The 19909-nt window shown below is 38.4% G+C and overlaps 1 protein-coding gene across 2 annotated transcripts in view; it reads right to left on the bottom strand.

Annotated features, from left to right (window-relative positions):
• The window catches only part of Mctp1 (multiple C2 and transmembrane domain containing 1), a 333870-nt gene that overhangs the window by 211556 nt on the left and 102405 nt on the right, over window positions 1–19909 (bottom strand). For both annotated transcript variants that reach the window (XM_028760130.1, XM_028760129.1), the window contains exons 6-7: window positions 4431–4601; window positions 1882–2012 (exon numbers count right to left, since the gene is read on the bottom strand). In XM_028760130.1, the coding sequence (XP_028615963.1) occupies window positions 1882–2012; window positions 4431–4601 (302 nt within the window). The remainder of the gene's footprint in view (window positions 1–1881; window positions 2013–4430; window positions 4602–19909) is intronic.

Genomic DNA, 19909 nt, shown 5'->3' with positions numbered 1-19909 from the left:
ATGTGGCCAAGCATTTAAAAGAAATAGAAAGAAATAACAGAATAGCCCAAGCCCAGAAGCAAGGTGAGCAAGGGAGACTTGGCCTCCTCTCTGCAAGCCTGCTGTCCATTGAGGAGGAAGGGGAAGGAGTGGACATTTTACAATAAAAATGCCTGTAACATTTTACAATATCCAAAGTTGGAAATTCTTCCCAAAGAAAGAAATGCATAAACAATGACTTGTCATTATGAAATAAAAACGGAAAAGGGTAAAGAAGAACCCCATGTAGACAGTAGCCAGAGCAGGAGCCAGTGGGTTTTAGAGCACAACCCCCCTCATTCTGAAAAGTAATGAATGAACAGGTTTATTGTTTGATTACAAGACAGGAACTGTTTCTGTAAACTATGAAAAGTGAGTGTTCATGTAGCAGCTAGGTTCTAACTTCCCAAGGAGAAAGCTACGGTCAAATACACAGCCACAGGGAGTGATTCCAAGAGTCACAGAGACTAGAACTTAAACTGGAGGGAGGCACCGAAGTAAACAAAAGAACTGAGCAAACTCTAACAGTAGTACTTTTCTGAGGAGCACAGTGTAACAAAGATTGCTGCTTTCAAAAGGATTGAAGTATATAATGCAATTCCTAGCCCGCAGTGCTCTCCCCACCTTCCTGTACATGTAAAGTATGAGGCTTTAACGGAAACTTAGCTTCATCTTCCGTTTTACAAGCATAAGGTGAAACTATTGCTTAAATCGGTTTGTCAGAACCATTTAAATAAAAATAAAGAGCATAGTATGTTGGGTTGGATTCCTGTTTTTACTTTTAGACTAAAACTCCCTTTACTCTGGGAATGTGTGAATTCTCTTTGGATTGTAAAATCAGTGACTTGGAATTCCTGTGAACAACAGTGAAGAAAGATTCTTTAAAACAACAAAGCCCTCTGCACAACGTGCTTTTTTCAATGCTGGCAAGTTTCCACACATTTTGCTACAATGCACATATGTAACTGTCAAAAAAATATAAAAATAGGCTTTGTAATCAGAACACAATCCTATAATTCAAGTGGTCGACCCAAATAAACTTAACTGTGTAGAGAAATGTCACAGAGCCTCAGAATGCATTTTGCTGTGTTATCAGATTAACATGGATCTGCCTCACTTGCGTTCTTCCTTTTTTAAAATTCTGTAACTCTTTACAGATTTATGAACTCCTAAGAGATTACAAGGATCCTTGTAGAGAGTTGTAGGATATAATGCATTTTATGGTCACAATATGCTTTGTGAAAACAAACATGACCACAGATCGCTTCTCAGCCTTGAATGTGTGCTTTCTTCATCTAAGTGTCGCATATCAGATGAAATTCCTCTTTTCCAACTCCCATAACTTGTATGCACAATAATTCTGACATCTGGATAAAATTTATGAATATTAATTTAAAATTGCCTGTCCATCAACTAAGGCAAACCTGCCATCTACTGGTCATTCTTTGAATCTATGCTTTTCGGTTCTAGGCGGTGCTGTAATGATTAGCTGGTGATTGTCATGTTTTCCCCTTGTTCCAAAACCTTCTGCATCTTGAGGAGTATTAAAAAACAGTTATGGGTGTGGTTGTTTTTGAAATATCAAGGCTTCTGTGTACCCAATACTGCAAGGAAATCTGCTGGGAAGGAGATCTTCGTTTGACTTGTCCTCTGCAGGTGAGGAAGGAGGTATCAAATGCTACTAGCCTTTGGGGTTTCTGTTGAGGAATCCACACTCTAGCAAAAATAAAAGAATTCTAGAAAAAAAAAGGTCCTTTCTTTCAAAACTGTAAACATCATTGACAACAACCAAAGTTAAAGAAAACATTCTTTCAACAAAAACTTTCCATCTCTAAGGTAAATAAAACAGCAGTTTGCACAAACCTTCCAATAAAGTCGTCTCTTTTCCCAGCGTCTTTGTCCCAGGCAGTGATGTCCATGATCCCGCCTCTTTCTTCATAGAGATGGAAATCAAATTGCTCCCTCCACTGAGGGTTCAATGTTTTGGGCATAATCTGAAGAGTAAAAGAGTTATTGTATTATCAATAGTAGCATTTAAGAATCAACTTGAGACACTGTAGAAAGTCTTTTTAAGGGAAGTAGTTCATTCAGCTAAAGCTTCCAGCATGTACATGTATGTCATCTTTGTTGCTCAGTAGACTTTTATGGACATGTCCAGAGAAATCAGAAGTAAGCCCCTGACTATCTTACACAACATATGCAAAACATGAAATACAAAGAAAGGTAGCCTGTCCGTGAAATAACTCATTCAGATACTGACATTTATTCAGTCACAGCTTCTGTCTAAAGGAAGAACACATAGTCAGTTATCTTGTAATAAAAGAAAATGAAAATTCCCAGAGTTCCTCTTTCCCCTTACTCCCCATGCACATAGAAAGTGCATGAAAAGCAGACAGTGAGCTGTGTGGGAGTGGAAGTAGATTTGAGGCAGCTCAGCACATTTTTGCCTTTAGTATTTAATATCGCTGTGCTATTATTCCACTTCACACACAGGGAAATGGCACACGTGTGCTCTTTATGCTACATAAACAACAGGACATCTAGACTGTAATTTTGTGATTTCAAGAATTCAGAGAAGTTACCTAGTAAACCAATAAACTAAGTTACCGATATTAATATGTTATAAATTCCATTTAGCATTTGGTTAGGCTGAATTCATATTTGTTTCTTTTGTCATTCTTTTTTTTAAATGACAAATGTAATGGCCTTTCCAAAATTTAATGTATGGCAGACAGATCTTTAGAAGTAAAGAGTTTGAAAGCAATGATGGATGTGTATACAAGATAATGCAAACAAATCACAACTTACAAGTTCATAATCTGAAATTAATATGCAATAAATCATGGACAGAAAGATCAAATAGAGACACATGTCCTTAGTGGGGTTTATATTTCATATCTAAAGAGCAGAATTATAAAATTAAGCCTAGCATAACATGCAAATTGTGTTAAGAGAAAACAGAAGTGGCCATTGATACCTATCTTTGGAACTAGTAGCTGTTTTAAAATTTGTTCCTAAGCTCCTGGTGACCAGACAGAGATGGCAGTAGATAGGTGCTATGATAACCCAAATGTCCTTTGCAGCTTAGATGAACTCCTATGGCATTTTGGAATGTAGTCCAGTTTTTTAAATCTGGCCATAAACAGATTAAGTTTTCAGTGTTTGCTATTAGGATTATCTTTCCCATATACCTTTCTTCCAGTTAAAAGTTATATCTAAAATTTCTGTGTGGGCCTCCGTAAAATTACCAAACAGTCTGGGAGCAATATCCCCTGCGTGCTAAAGAGTCAGTTTTGTGATACTTTGAATTAAGTTAAGTGCTGATAAAGACTTTCTGTGTTAGAAGGGAACTAGACAGTGTGTTGACCCCCAATCTATGCAGATGAGTCCACTAAAGACAATTGTTTTTTACAGAAATGGAATGTGATCCTTATGTAATTCAGGATGGATGGGAGTGCTCATCCCAAGCCATCTGTAAATGCTAGCTGTACAAACTGAAAGCTGTTAAAATTACACATACCAAGGTGTAGCCCTGGACTACTGTTTCTTAATATATTACTACTAAGAAAAAGCTGTTACTCTACATATATTACTACTGCCACTAATCTTTCTCCTTCTGTTTTTAGTATTTCATGGGTACTTAGAATCACAGCAATACTAAGCCCTTTCTACGACTATAATACATTTATTTAACATTTTCAATAACTTGCTTAGGTAGGCATTATTTTAGCTTATTTCTACAGTGCTACTGCTCATGCCTCGTTGCAACAGCAGGGATTTGGCTCTTTGTTTCCTAAAAACATTTAAATGTCTTGGATATAACATAGGCATTGCAATCATGCGACGGTAGGTGGGAGTCAATTTGGGAAGAATAAATGCTTGGCAGGAGTGGGAGGGGAGAAAGAAGAGAAGTGAATTGTAATTGTAATGCATTTGATACAACTATAATATAAAATTTTAAAGTTATTATAGGATTAACTAAAATGTGAAACAATTTTTAAAAATTCTATTGGTCAAAGTCAGATTGAATAAAATGACTCAGAGTAATTTGAAAGACTTTCACTGTATGGGAAATGATGCATGTATCAGAGCTGGTCTATATCAACACCCTCATTCTTCTCTGTGAACACATATGTTATGCTCTTTCTGGAGTATTATTGTTTGTTTTTCCTCTTACATCTCACAAATGTGCTGAGAGCTGGTTCCTGAGTACTAGATGAAGACACAGAGGTAGAAGGGCAGAGTGGTTCACTCCAGATCACCTGGCACCCAGGCCGTCAGCCAGCTTTGCTTTCAGACACTTTCCAAAGTTCTCATTTCAAAAGGCAGCCAACATTCACATCTCCTAAAATCTGTCTAGTCACTGGTCAGAACCTTCCCAACAGAGAGAGGGGCATAGATGGATGGAGTACCTTGCTCTTGTACTTCTGATGGCCAAGCCGGAACTTCACATACGGATCACTCAACCCATTGGAATCCATTGCTTTGAGGTCTCGACCCTCAATCAAGGTGATGCTGACTATTCCTCTCCACAGATGTGATTTCCTGTGCTGGTCTGACAGTCGTAAACTTTGGGTCTGAAACTTTGGCAAAGAAGAAATAAGTTAGCTTATTGTGTTTTAAACTGTAATCTCTGAGTTGGCCTGGCTCTTTTTCCTGGTATAGTTTTCCAAATAGAAATTAGTCAACTATTAGGGTTAAAAGAAAAAATAATTTATGGAGTATTATGTATTAGTTATAAAATTATTAACAGATTATGAATCATCAGCTCCTGTTATGATGAGGAGTATCCACAGACTCTCATCTCCTCAAATTTAAAGATAGAGATATGCCTGTGTCAAAACGAGACAGACAGAATGAGACCGCAGCTAGGCTGCTCTGCTTAATTTTAAATGTTTTAACTTTTAGGAGTTATTTTTCTACATTAGAGATGGATTCTTCTTAAGCTAAAAGGTTAGTTGAAAGTAAGTCTTAGAAAAATTTAAAACTGGGCGGTGGTGGCGCACGCCTTTAATCCCAGCACTTGGGAGGCAGAGGCAGGCGGATTTCTGAGTTCGAGGCCAGCCTGGTCTACAGAGTGAGTTCCAGGACAGCCCGGGCTACACAGAGAAACCCTGTCTCGAAAAACAAAAACAAAACAAAACAAAAAAGCAAAGAAAAATTTAAAACTGTCTTATTATTTTAGGGGATAAATGACTTTCTAGAGAACCACTTAAGGGACCACAGAACATAAAACTTTAGCTCACCAAAAACCTTGTTTTACTCTTAAACTTGCATCAGAAACATTTATAATTATTTTTAAGTTAAAATGTGATTTATATTGGTATGCATCTGAATGTTTTCTTAATTCTGCTGTTTGAACACACTCTTGTTAATAATTTCTAATATGTTCAATTCTAAATCACAATATTCAAATCAGTAAACAAATTCAAAAAATTTTAAATTATTAACTCTACTAAAATATCTACATGATCTAAAAAACCTGAATAGCACTTAAAGCAATCTAGAGAAAGACTAGTAACAGTAGTAACATGTTCTATTGTAGTCACCATCAAGAGATGCCACAGAATTACTGCTTCTGTCGTTAAGTGTACTTGTCTCACTTATAGCTGTTTCATGAAGAAATTCCACTCTCCACAGGGAAGTTATAGGTTAGCTTCATTTGATGTCGAATCCCTTCTACATCAACTTGATGAACTTACAGCTTGCCTCGTCCATTCTCCTCCCATTTTGACCTGTAGAGCTTTCTATACCATAGTAATACCATTTTTATGTGTGATCATAAAAAATCATGTATTTCGAGGTGCATTTATCAGGAAAATAAAAACTTGATTTCTTCAAAAAGAGAACAGTTCTAGTGTTGGCACTATTTCAATGGAAATCTTAGTAAACAACATGGTATACTTGCTCAACAGCAACTTTTAGGCATGATGCTGTCTGTGTCTTATTAACATCAACCCACTCCTCACCAGTACGCCTCAAGGGCAGTGTTTACACAACTCCAGAAGAATGATGGAAGGCTCAGAAAGTGCATCAGGTCCCACAGAACTCCTCTGCCTCCATCTGTTCCACACCCTGGGTTTCTACACTGGATTTTGTTTGAACAAAGCATTTCTTAAAACAATTGTAGTGTGTGTCAATTGATTAGCTCTAGTAGTGTTGAGGATTGGACCTGGGACCTCTTGCATGTAGACAAGCACTCTACCACAGAACTCCTTGTCACTCGGTTGTGACAGAACGGTTGATGTTGAGATTGTGCAACAGCAGCACTTAGAGTCCATTCTAAACTGTGGCTATGAAAGCTTGGCTGAGAAGGATGAGTGGCCAAGGAGGACAACAAGTATTACAGCAGGTAAGAAGACACTCTTGTTAGTAAAGACCACGTGTATAGCTGCTGATTCACAGAAAGCTATACATTTTTAAAAAAAAGTGTTTGGCTTCAATTCAAAATCTGCATAAATGCCAGGCCTCAGCCCGTTTACTGATGTGTAATTGAGGCACAGAGTGTTGAGCTACTAAATGGTGGATGTAGGACTAGAATCCTAGATTTCTGGGGTTTAATCTTTATATTTTCCCAAAAAATAGTGTTTAGTATAGTATAGACATAGTCTTATGTGCTTAAAAATAATAATGATTTAAATATAAGAACACAAAATAATACTCTCCACTTAAGTGGATTGTTGATACAGAGGCAACTTTCTAGTAGAGGGTTTCTACATGGTAAATTCAAGAAATCAGACCACATACTTTATCACATGGGTGCACGCACAATCATGACAGACATCATACTAAAGTATATGTTCCTCTACATATTCTTCAGAATGCATATCCATGACAGACATTGTACTGATGTATGTGTTCCTCTACAAACTCCCCAGAGCAGATGAGATCACACTCACAGTCAAAGTGACATGGGGCACAATCTTGGCTACACATTGTCATAACAATGTTGAGACAGTTTCTTAATAGTAGGACATCTGAAGTTATTCTCCTTCTTATTTCTTTCTCTTTTTTTTCTCCACAGAACACAAATAAATGAGAAAAGAAAAGCATGGTTTCCATGGAGGAGATGCTAAATGCCAAATGCCACCATTATGAAGAAATGCTTTCTTAGAAGCTAGAAGGCTCTTTCCTAAGCAACACAGGGAACAGAGGAGGAGGAGGAACAAACTTTGCAAGAAACCATTAACAACTTGAGAACTGGGGGCTCTGTCATGGCCTAACAAGAGTAAGAAGAAAGGTCCAAAACATAACTGATGAGAGATTTTTAAGAGATAGTTTTATCTTCAATAACTGTTGTCCAAAATGGCACATTCATCCAAGAAACTCTATAATTCACCAGAGATCTAATTGAGTAAGTTCATAATTTGAGTAAACAGTACAGTCATTAAACAGATACATAATTTTGGCTACAAAGTGTAGAAAGTTAATAACAGCACAAAGTAAAGGAGGAAAATGTCAGGTTAGACAGTCAATACTAGCAAAAGAATGTCATTGGGCAATTTGGTCCTTCACAGCTGTGGGTTTCTTTCCATGCATGTAATTAATGACTGACTGAAAATATTCAAAAAACACTTTTGCATTGAACATATGCAGAACTTTTCTTGTCATTACTCTTAAACAAAGCAGTACAAGAGTTAGCTATAGAGAATTTATGTATAGCATTCATTATTGTAAACAATCTAGAAAGATTTAAAGCGTGGATATGCATAGTTTACTCTAAAGGCTACACCACCTTGGTTTCTGGACTTGATTCAAGTTCACAGTAAATAGTTGAGATGGCTTCCCCCACTAACTGCCATACACTGAGAAGACGACAATCACATCTTCCTAGAAATTTCTCTGTGATTTTGGCATTTGGCCCCTTTCTTGCATTTATTTTTTCTTGTATTTGGTATTCAAAACAGTTATCTAAGGTACTGTGTAGGTAAAGAACACTCTTTAGTGTTCATGTAGTAGGAACATGTACAAAATATGTTCCATAAATCACAGCAGCGTTACTTTCCTGGAATAGTCATTCATTCTGACCTTTCTTAAAATACAGGGTTCCAGGGAACTCCTTAAATGGATATTGATGGGCTGAATTTCACAGCTAAACATCCTGAAACCTAATACTAACATTGATGTCTCCTGGCACCTTTGGCCACATATTCTTTACTAATGCCTAACATAGATGTCACATGGCATCTCTGATCACTTCTCTGCTTCAGAAATGAGCTGCCTCTATAAAGCACACATGAAGCAGGGGCATCAGTGCTACCTGGAAATGTATCAGCAATTTAAAGGTTTTGGTCGTTTTATAGGGCAGTGGCATCAGATACACTGAGAGCTGCTGGGCTCAGCACCAGTTTAATCAGAGCAGTAGGTGATTCTGATATATGCTCAACTTTGAGAGATCCTATTTTAAACATTATATCATTCACATGTACACTGGTCCTCACCTGTGTTCTAACACCCATTATTAATTTATATAATCATAAACATTATCCACTTTCTGGCATGGATATTACACTTTTACGTATACTTCTCAAGAAAACAGCTTATTCGGAAGATTTGAACAATTAAGAAAACTAGGTGCCTATTGAATAATTATGAAAATTTTATTTTTTATGTCCCTTTGTTAATATATTCCTCATAGAATGTGTCTAAATAATACACATTTATTGGGGTACTAATGATCATTTAACCAAAACTACTTACTGAGAAACTAATGGGACGGAGTGATGAACAGATCTATGGTTGCCCTCACAAGGCTACACTGAGCAGTTGGCTATTTAAAGTGTTGTTCTCAGATAAGTACTTGTTAAATCAGAATTATATTTGGCAGAGAAAGAAAGCAGGAGGAAAAAAATAAGATGATGATATAACACAGCTTGAAAGCCAACATGTATGACAATTGGTGAAGAAAATAACCCTTCAGCTTTTAAACCATAGGTCTCAGATTTTAGCAGTAAAATTATTTAAACTCACCTGCCTGATCTGTGAGTCTTTATCACATGTGCTCTGTGGCGATTCTCCTACCTAGCAGTATCTGAGGACCATTCTCATCAGATACAGTCATCCAATTTTAGAACTAATGTAGACTATCAACATGTCAGAAAACACTGTGAATTTTAAAGTGTGAAGGAATTTGTTAATATGTAGCTTTAGTAAGAATTTAAGATGAGACTTCCCTTCTGCCCCTGCCTGGTCCTCTGGGCTGGAGCAGACACAGAGTCGGTCTGCTCCTGTCCTGTGGAGAAACTGAATCCTGAGTCATCCAGGAGCCACTGCACTCAGAGCAGCTGGTAAGAACTCCATCTCACTCCCTAAACCCCAGAGATAGATCGGGGAGCCAGGGACATCCAGGGCACAGCAGCTACCCAAACCCCGCCCCTCCGGAATTCCATTTCCCTTCTGCCCCTGCCTGGTCCTCTGGGCTGGAGCAGACACAGAGTTGGTCTGCTCCTGTCCTGTGGAGAAACTGAATCCTGAGTCATCCAGGAGCCACTGCACTCAGAGCAGCTGACACAGAGTCGGTCTGCTCCTGTCCTGTTGAGAAACTGAATCCTGAGTCATCCAGGAGCCACTGCACTCAGAGCAGCTGGAGCCACTGCACTCAGAGCAGCTGAAACTGAATCCTGAGTCATCGAGGACCCACTGCACTCAGAGCAGAAGGATTTCCAGATCCAAGAGGTGGCCTGAGTCCCAGGAGTTATTCCACCCAGGAGATTAGGAGCATAAGACCACAGAGACCTCTGGACTCTGAGGAGCTCTGCAATAAGCAAGATAACTGGAAATACAGACTCCAGTTTTACACAGTGAGGGCAGGTACCACTAGAGTTAACCAGATGGCGAAAGGCAAGCGCAAGAACATAAGCAACGGAAACCAAAGTTTCTTGGCATCATCAGTGCCCAGTTCTCCCAATATAGCAAGCCCTGAACACCCCATCACACCTGAAAAGCAGGATTCAGAATTAAAATCACTTCTCATGATGATGATAGAGGATTATAAGAAGGAATTAAGTAACTCCCTTAAAGAAATACAGGAGAGTACAAGTAAACAGATAGAAGCCCTTAAAGAGGAATCACAGAAATCCCTTAAAGAAATGGAAGAAAACACAAAGAAGGAATTAAACAAAAACATTCAGGATCTAAAACTAGAAATAGAAACAATAAAGAAAGTTCAAAGGGAGACAACCATGGAGATAGAAAACCTAAGAAAGAGATCAGGAGTCACAGACGCAAGCATCACCAACCGAATACAAGAGATAGAAGAGAGAATCTCAAATGCAGAAGATACGGTGGAAAATATTGACACAGTTGTCAAAGAAAATGCAAAATGCAAAAAACTCCTAACTCAAAACATCCAGGAAATCCAGGACACAATGAGAAGACCAAACCTAAGGATAATAGGTATAGATGAGAATGAAGATTCCCAACTTAAAGGGCCAGTAAATATCTTCAACAAAATTATTGAGGAAAACTTCCCTAACCTAAAGAACAAGATGCCCATAAACATACAAGAAGCCTACAGAATACCAAATAGACTAGACCAGAAAAGAAATACCTCCCGTCACATAATAATCAAAACATCAGATGCACAAAACAAAGAAAAAATACTAAAAGCAGTAAGGGAAAAAGGTCAAGTAACATATAAAGGCAGACCTATAAGAATTACACCAGACTTCTCACCAGAGACTATAAAAGCCAGAAGAGCCTGGACTGACATCATACAGACACTAAGAGAACACAATTGCCAGCCCAGATTACTATACCCAGCAAAACTCTCAATCACTATAGATGGTGAAACCAAGATATTCCATGACAAAACCAAATTTGCACAATATCTTCCCACAAACCCAGCACTTCAAAGGATAATTGATGGAAAATGCCAACACAAGGAGGGAAACTACAACCTAGGAAAAGCAAGTAAGTAATCTTCCAACAACCCCCAAAAAAGATACAAACATAACTTTACCTCTAATAACAAAAATAACAGGAAGCAACAATCATTTTTCCTTAATATCTCTTAACATCAATGGTCTCAATTCCCCAATAAAAAGACGCAGACTATCAGACTGGATACACAAACAAGACCCAGAATTTTGCTGCATACAAGAAACGCACCTCAGTGACAAAGACAGACACTACCTCAGAATAAAAGGGTGGAAAACAATTTTTCAAGCCAATGGTCCCAAGAAACAAGCTGGAGTAGCCATTCTAATATCAAATAAAATCGACTTTCATCCAAAATTAATCAAAAAAGATAAGGAAGGACACTTCATACTCATCAAAGGAAAAATCTACCAAGGTGAACTCTCAATTCTGAACATCTATGCTCCAAATGCAAGGGCACCTACATACATAAAAGAAACTTTACTAAAGCTCAAAACACACATTACACCTCACACAATAATAGTGGGGGATTTCAACACCCCACTGTCAGCAATGGACAGATCATGGAAACAGAAACTAAACAGAGACACTTTGAAATTAACAGAAGTTATGAACCAAATGGACTTAACAGACATCTATAGAACATTTCATCCTAAAACAAAAGAATATACCTTTTTCTCAGCACCTCATGGTACCTTCTCCAAAATAGACCATATAATTGGTCACAAAACAAGCCTCTACAGATACAAAAAGATTGAAATAATCCCTTGCATCTTATCAGATCACCACGGACTAAGACTGGTCTTTAATAATGACAAAAACAATGGAAAACCCACATACACATGGAAACTGAACAACTCTCTACTCAATGATGACTTGGTCAAGGAAGAAATAAAGAAAGAAATTAAAGACTTCTTAGAATTCAATGAAAATGAGAACACATCATACCAAAACTTGTGGGACTCCATGAAGGCAGTGCTAAGAGGAAAGCTCATAGCTCTAAGTGCCTACAAAAAGAAACTGGAAAGAGCACACACTAACAAGTTGACTGCACAACTAAAAGCTCTAGAACAAAAAGAAGCAAATACACCCAGGAGGAGTAGAAGGCAGGAAATAATCAAACTCAGGGCTGAAATCAACCAAATAGAAACAGAAAGAACAATACAAAATATCAATAAAACCAGGAGTTGGTTCTTTGAGAAAATCAACAAGATAGATAAACCCTTAGCCAGATTAACCAGAGGGCACAGAGACAGTATCCAAATTAATAAAATCAGAACTGAAAAGGGAGACATAACAACAGAAACTGAAGAAATTCAAAAAATCATCAGATCCTACTACAAAGGCCTATACTCAACAAAACTGGAAAACCTGGATGAAATGGACAATTTCCTAGACAGATACCAGGTACCGAAGTTAAACCAGGAGCAGATAAACCATCTAAATAGTTCGATAACCCCTCAGGAAATAGCAGCATTCATCAAAAGCCTCCCCACTAAAAAAAGCCCAGGACCAGATGGTTTTAGTGCTGAATTCTATCAGACCTTCAAGGAAGACCTAATACAAATTCTCTTCAAACTATTCCACAAAATAGAGACAGAAGGAACACTACCCAATTCGTTCTATGAAGCTACAATTACACTCATACCCAAACCCCACAAGGACCCGACAAAGAAAGAGAACTTCAGACCAATCTCCCTTATGAACATCGATGCAAAAATACTCAATAAAATTCTAGCAAACCGAATCCAAGACCACATCAAAACAATCATCCATCATGATCAAGTAGGTTTTATCCCAGGAATGCAGGGATGGTTCAATATTCGGAAATCCATCAATGTAATCCACTATATAAACAAACTTAAAGAAAAAAACCACATGATCATCTCACTAGATGCTGAGAAAGCATTTGACAAAATTCAACATCCCTTCATGATAAAAGTCTTGGAAAGATCAGGAATTCAAGGCCCCTACCTAAACATAGTAAAAGCAATTTACAGCAAACCAGTAGCCAACATCAAGCTAAATGGAGAGAAACTTAAAGCAATCCCACTAAGATCAGGGACTAGACAAGGTTGCCCACTCTCCCCCTACCTATTCAATATAGTACTGGAAGTCTTAGCCAGAGCAATTAGACAGCAAAAAGAAGTCAAAGGGATACAAATAGGAAAGGAAGAAGTCAAAATATCGCTATTTGCAGATGATATGATAGTATACTTAAGTGACCCCCAAACTTCCACCAGAGAACTCCTAAACCTGATAAACAACTTCAGCAAAGTGGCTGGTTATAAAATCAACTCAAACAAATCAGTAGCCTTCCTCTACATGAAAGATAAACAGACTGAAAAAGAAATTAGGGAAATGACACCCTTCACAATAGTTGCAAATAATATAAAATACCTTGGTGTGAATCTAACCAAGCAAGTGAAAGACCTGTATGACAAGAACTTCAAGTCTCTGAAGAAAGAAATTGAAGAAGATCTCAGAAGATGGAAAGATCTCCCATGCTCATGGATTGGCAGGATTAATATAATAAAAATGGCCATCTTGCCAAAAGCAATCTACAGATTCAATGCAATCCCCATTAAAATCACAACTCAATTCTTCCCAGAGTTAGAAAAGGAAATTCTCAAATTCATATGGAATAACAAAAAACCCAGGATAGCGAAAACTATTCTCAACAATAAAAGAACTTCTGGAGGAATTACCATCCCTGACCTCAAGCTGTACTACAGAGCAATAGTGATAAAAACTACCTGGTATTGGTACAGAGACAGGCAGGAAGATCAATGGAATAGAATTGAAGACCCAGAAATGAACCCACACTCCTATGGTCACTTGATCTTTGACAAAGGAGCTAAAACTGTCCAGTGGAAAAAGGACAGCATTTTCAACAAATGGTGCTGGTTCAACTGGAAGACAACATGTAGAAGAATGAAAATTGATCCATTCTTATCCCCTTGTACAAAGCTCAAGTCTATGTGGATAAAGGACCTCCACATAAAACCAGATACACTGAAACTAATAGAAGAGAAGGTGGGGAAAAGCCTCGAATACTTGGGCACAGGGGAAAAGTTCCTGAACAGAACTCCAATGGCATATGCTCTAAGATCAAGAATTGACAAATGGGACTTCATAAAATTGCAAAGTTTCTGTAAGGCAAAGGACACTGTCAATAGGACAAAATGACAACCAACAAATTGGGAAAAGATCTTTACCAATCCTTCATCTGATAGAGGGCTAATATCCAATATATACAAAGAACTCAAGAAATTAGACTCCAGACAACCAAATTACCCTATTAAAAAATGGGGTATAGAGCTTAACAAAGAATTTTCAACGGAAGAAACTCGAATGGCCGAGAAGCATCTAAAGAAATGTTCAGCATCCTTAGTCGTCAGGGAAATGCAAATCAAAACAACCCTGAGATTCCATCTCACACCAGTCAGAATGGCTAAGATTAAAAACTCAGGGGATAGTAGATGCTGGCGAGGGTGTGGAGAAAGAGGAACACTCCTCCATTGTTGGTGGGACTGCAAGATGGTGCAACCACTTTGGAAATCAGTCTGGCGGTTCCTCAGAAAATTGGACATAGCATTACCCGAGGATCCAGCTATACCACTCCTAGGCATATACCCAGAAGATGCTCGAACATATAACAAGGACATATGCTCAACTATGTTCATAGCAGCCTTATTTATAATAGCCAGGAGCTGGAAAGAACCCAGATGTCCTTCAACTGAGGAATGGATTCAAAAAATGTGGTATATTTACACAATGGAGTATTACTCAGCTATTAAAAACAATGAATTCGAGAGGTTCCTTGGTAAATGGATGGAACTAGAAATTATCATCCTGAGTGAGGTAAGCCAATCACAAAAGAAGACACATGGTATTCACTCACTGATTATTGGGTATTAGCCTAGAACCTTGAAATGCCCAAGATGCAACTCACAGGCCACATGAAGCCCATAAAGAAGGAAGACCAAGTGAGGGTGATTCGGTCCTTCTTAGAAGGAGCAACAAAATACTCAAGGGAGCAAATATGGAGACAAAGTGAGGGACAGAAACTGAAGGAGGGGCCGTCTCAAGACCACCCCACCTGAGTATCTATCCCATGTGCAATCACCAAAGGTAGATGATGATGTGGAAGACAGGAAGTGCATGCTGATAAGAGCCTGATATGGATATCTCCTCAGAGGCCTTCAAGAGTCAGACATATTCAGAGGCAGATGCTCACAACTAGCCATTGAACTGATCATGGGGTTCTCAATAGAGGAGTTAGAGTGAAGACTGAAGGAGCTGAAAGGGTTTGTGGCACCATGAGGAGAGCAACAATACCAACCAACCACAGCTCCCAGGGTCTAAACCACCAGCCTGGGAGCACTTAGGGGGGGATCCAGGGCTTCAGCTGAATATGTAAAAGTGGAGGGCCCTGCTGGGCATAGGTGGAAGAAGAGAACCTTGACCTCATGAAGGCTGGATGCCCCAGGGGTGGGAATTTTGAGGGTGGCGAGGTGGGAGTGGGGGGGTGTAGATAGAGGTTACATCCACAGAGAAGAAGGAGGAGGGGCGAGGGGATTGGGGGTTCCGAGGGGGTGGTGGGGGATGGGGTAAGGGGACAACATAGGAAATGTAAATAAATCATCCAATAAAAAAAAAAAAGAAAAAAAAGAATTTAAGATGAATTAGTTGGCACCTTAAAGATCATATTAGTTTACTTTTATTATTTTTTTAAATATCAAGAATATAATCCCTTTTGACGTGTCTAAAATGTTTGTATAGGAAGTGGTTTTCAGTATAGGACCTCAGCCTCAAAATACAGACTTTGTTTAAGATCAGATTAAGAGCAAGCCAGTGGAATGACAAGAAGGGCTCTGAAGCTCTATCTGCAGAAGCCCAGGACAGAGACGTGGGCTGCGACTCATCTGGATAGGAATAGCCAGAGGTCTAAATACTCTTGTTTTGAACAGCATGTAAAATTAATTTTCAAAACCTATTTCCTTAATTCTCTGCAATTCTCAAACACTTCGTTGTCGTGCAGTGAAGATGAGCAGCAATCCAGTGTAGAGTGTCTAGCTGTGACTTGTCAGTAGGGTGATACTGCCTGGTAAGAATTACAGGCTGATGGAGCCTGCTTAATGGTTTTAGTGCTTTGTTAATAGATGTATCAAAAAGAATCCCCCCCAATCTGATACCATAAAATCTTTAGAGGTTTTTTTTTATAATTTGAAAACAGAGACTAGCTCAAGAAAAATGAATTTCCCATGGACAACAATAATAAATTGTGCTTTCATATCTGTGTTAAATCTAATAAAAATTTAAAAGTATCTAGATTAGTGGAGGCTTGTCTCCCCACCCCATTATTGTGCTTTGACAGTCACAAAAGCAACCAAAGGAAACAAAAGAACCAAAGAGATCACTTCACCCATGACACCATGGGCAAAAAATGGAAAGCAGGTCAAGAGAGGGCTGACAGAGGGACTCTGGAGGGAAATCACCAGGGTGGGGCAGCGGGGATATGGTTAAGATTCCAACAATCGCCTTCTGGTCTGGGCCCAAGCAAACATTTCTGCATTAACGTTCATTTTGATTACTGACCTATCTGCCCCTGACAACTTCCTGTCTTGGATTCTAAGAAGTTGAGCATCTTTGGACTTACTTCAGTTGTGGTGAGACAGCCACTAGGCAAGAATTGCCTCTTTTCATCTACAGACAAATTACTGTCCAGAAAAGGACACACTTGCGGAATAGTCAACTGATTATATCTGCCAAGATAGAGCAATCAGCCTTTAATAATTCTGTATCACTATGTCTGTCAGATGACCCTGGGCCAGAAGGCTGAAGATCGGATGCTTCAATGGTTTTGTAGTATAGGGACTATCCAGGTATTCAGTGGTCTCTATAAATTGGCTAGGATTGAGAAGCTATGCTTTGTACTTCCCATAATTTCAGTTAATTCAGTCATTCTGAATTTCTGACGGGGTTGAAGACTTATAGTCTCATAGCCAATCCCAGCTATTTACTTTGAGAGAAAAGACTTGAGAGGATGGTTTTCCGCTGACATTCATTCTAAAGCCAAGAAAAAATCCAGATTCAGAACTAAGTCTTTTAGTTAGGAGAGATGACAGTGGTTCTGGTTAGTCAACAAAATGATGGACTGGGTATTAGGTCTATCTTGTACCTTACTGATACAAATTGGTATAGTTATGCTCTAATTGTATGTTGAGAGAAAAGTTTTACCTTAACAGGAAGAGTGATATGTAGGAGGAGCTATGCTGGGAAGAGTAAGGAGAGGAAGAAGAGGAGTAAGGAGAGGAGGAGGAGCTAGGGGATGAGCGAGAGAAAGAGAGAGAGAGAGAGAGAGAGAGAGAGAGAGAGAGAGAGAGAGAGAGAGACAAAGAGAGAGAGAGAGACAGAGACAGAGACAGAGAGGAGGGGGAGGGGAACATGGAGGCAGACGTTCTCCTGTCTCTGCCAGTCAAAGATAGTTGGTATATCTAGGTTGTGTATTGGGTTACACTTCTGATTGTATGGGCATCTTGTTATTGAGCATTACCAAACTTATAAACCTTTGATTAACATTTAAAAAAATAAAAATAAAAAATAAATAAATAAAAAGTCATTTAAGAGGGAAAAAAAGATTCCAACAATCAACAATTGCTTGAAATGGTTTCTGAGCAATAGCGAGTGAGCAGAGGAGAGCTTCGTCGGTATTTCACCTCAGGGAGAACTGAATCAGGACAGTCTGAAACCTGGGTTAGATCACATTGAAAACCAAGCTTAGTGAACACCACTGCACGCTGGAGTCTCATGCCCCATTTTTCATGACATGCATCTCTTTGAAGGTAAAATAAAAGAAGATCAAAGAGGCCAAAATTCCAAATGTGTAGAGATTGCCAAGTCTGAGATTTTAATTTGAAATTGCTTACCTGCCATTGTCACTCTCCCTCCCTCCCTCTTCCTCCTTTCTTCCCCCTCTAAAGATGGAGCCTAAAAAGTTTATGACAGAAAAAGATTTATTGTTATAGGTTTTCAATTAGCTTTGGGTTTCAGGTAGATGGAATATAATTTGGTTGCTGAGAAAGGCCAATTAGAAGCTTAAAAGAAATAAGTTATCTGGCACTTAAATAGATGTTATTCAGTAAAACAGATGAATATTTTCTATTTGCATTGTCCTCTAAAGCCTACCAGTAAGTATGGCTACCATACAAATTGCATGCATATCTATATTCTCATTCTATTTAATAAGAGCTACAAATTACATTACTTAAAATTCTAAATGCTCTACCCTTGCCTTTTCCTATAGAGTAGCAAGATATATCCTCCTCATCTATATCCAGATTGAAAGAAAAGAGTCAAAACCAATCTGTATAGAGGTAGCACATGACTGAGCAAACAGTCCAATCTGTTCTCTGGTATGTACAAATGACCCTTGGCTTTTGTTACCTTGCTTATGTTACCTGTGGAAATCCTAATCCTTCCACACAAGAACCAGACCCTGCAAGAATGGAGAGAAAGCCATGGCTTACATGCTTAGACGAGCCTCATGTACAGTCAGTGCTTTTCTGTATTTTCCAGCACAGAGGCACCACATGCTTTTATTTAATCAAATGATCCACTGGCCACAACAAAGCAAAGATAATGCCAGCCTAGGATGACTGTTTCATGTTGCAAAAACTAGGCAGTTGGGCAATTATCTCAATCCCTGATGCAGGGCATGCTCTACCCTTGCCTTTTCCTATAGACTTTATTCCAGTGAATAGCAGCTGGATGTTCAGGTCCAACAAACAATTTGGTTCTTTAGTCAGCATCCCCTCAAAGCCCCCAGTGCTTTGTATAGCCTGGCGCAAAATATCTTCCCAATAATAAAGCTCCACCCTCCCCCCTTTTTTTGATGATTCACAGCTACTGTAAAAGTCAAAGGAACTTCTGGAATTCATCCTTCAATTTTCTTTCATTGCTTCTTGATACAATATATGGTGCATGGAAGTTAATTATATTTAAGGTATTCTAACTATCCACTATAAATGTGTGGTCAAATATATCTCAAACCTTTATTGTGATGTTAAAAGTACATCTCAACAGAAAATAGTCAAATATATTTTAACCATATTTCAATATGAAAACATCTATGCAAATTTACCAATGATATAGGAAGAGACAATGATAGTCCTTGATTTAACCCACTAGAGTATTCTTTTAAAGCTTTAAATAAAAATTTATAAATATTTCAAGAGTCTTATTTTCCTATCTAAAATAGAAATGACCTATGGCCCTTTCAGAAGGGGCATATAATATATATTTAAGGTTTTTATGATGTGAGTGCAGGAGCACATGGCCGCCTTCTTCTCTTACATAGTTAACATCTCTTCCCCTTTGCTGCAGTTTTTTTTTTTACCTGATTACACTACTGCTTGACCTGACCAGAAGGCATGCCCTGATGTCACTCTGCATTGACCATAAGGCACACCCTGACGATGTCACTCTTGGCTGACAATAAGGATCTTTCTGATGATGTCACTCTGCACTGATCATAAGGAACACCCTGATGATGTCACTGTACATACTATAAAGCCTGCTCTGATGTTACTCTGTCCTGACCAAGGCATACACTGATGGTACTCTAATCTGTTCTGTTTTTTGTACATGCTCTTCTTTGTCTGTTATAAATCTGTCTTCCATTTTTATGTTTGCCTTAGCATATTCCTGTTCTTTCCATTAAAAAAATTTTAATTGTTAATCTACTCTGGTGCTTTCAAGGAACTCTGGTTTTCTTAAATTAACTCCCATATCAGAATCTAGATGTCTGCTAAGTGGAGAAGGGCTGAGAAGAAACAGAACCATATTTGAAAGAAATGTCTATAGACATTTACCTTCATTGGAAACTAATGTTAATAATAAAATTCTGACTTACTTAGAATAATAACCTGATTTGACTTTCCATAATTTTTATTATTTTCAAGAAAAGCATGGTATGTTTCTATGTTCACTGTCCTGAGATCCAGTGTCC

The sequence above is a fragment of the Grammomys surdaster genome, unplaced genomic scaffold (genome assembly GCF_004785775.1).
Source record: "Grammomys surdaster isolate TR1022 unplaced genomic scaffold, NIH_TR_1.0 126391, whole genome shotgun sequence".
Classification (NCBI taxonomy): Eukaryota; Metazoa; Chordata; class Mammalia; order Rodentia; family Muridae; genus Grammomys; species Grammomys surdaster.
The sequence above is the reverse complement of the archived record's forward strand: the minus strand, read 5'-3'. Positions and strand labels throughout refer to the sequence as shown.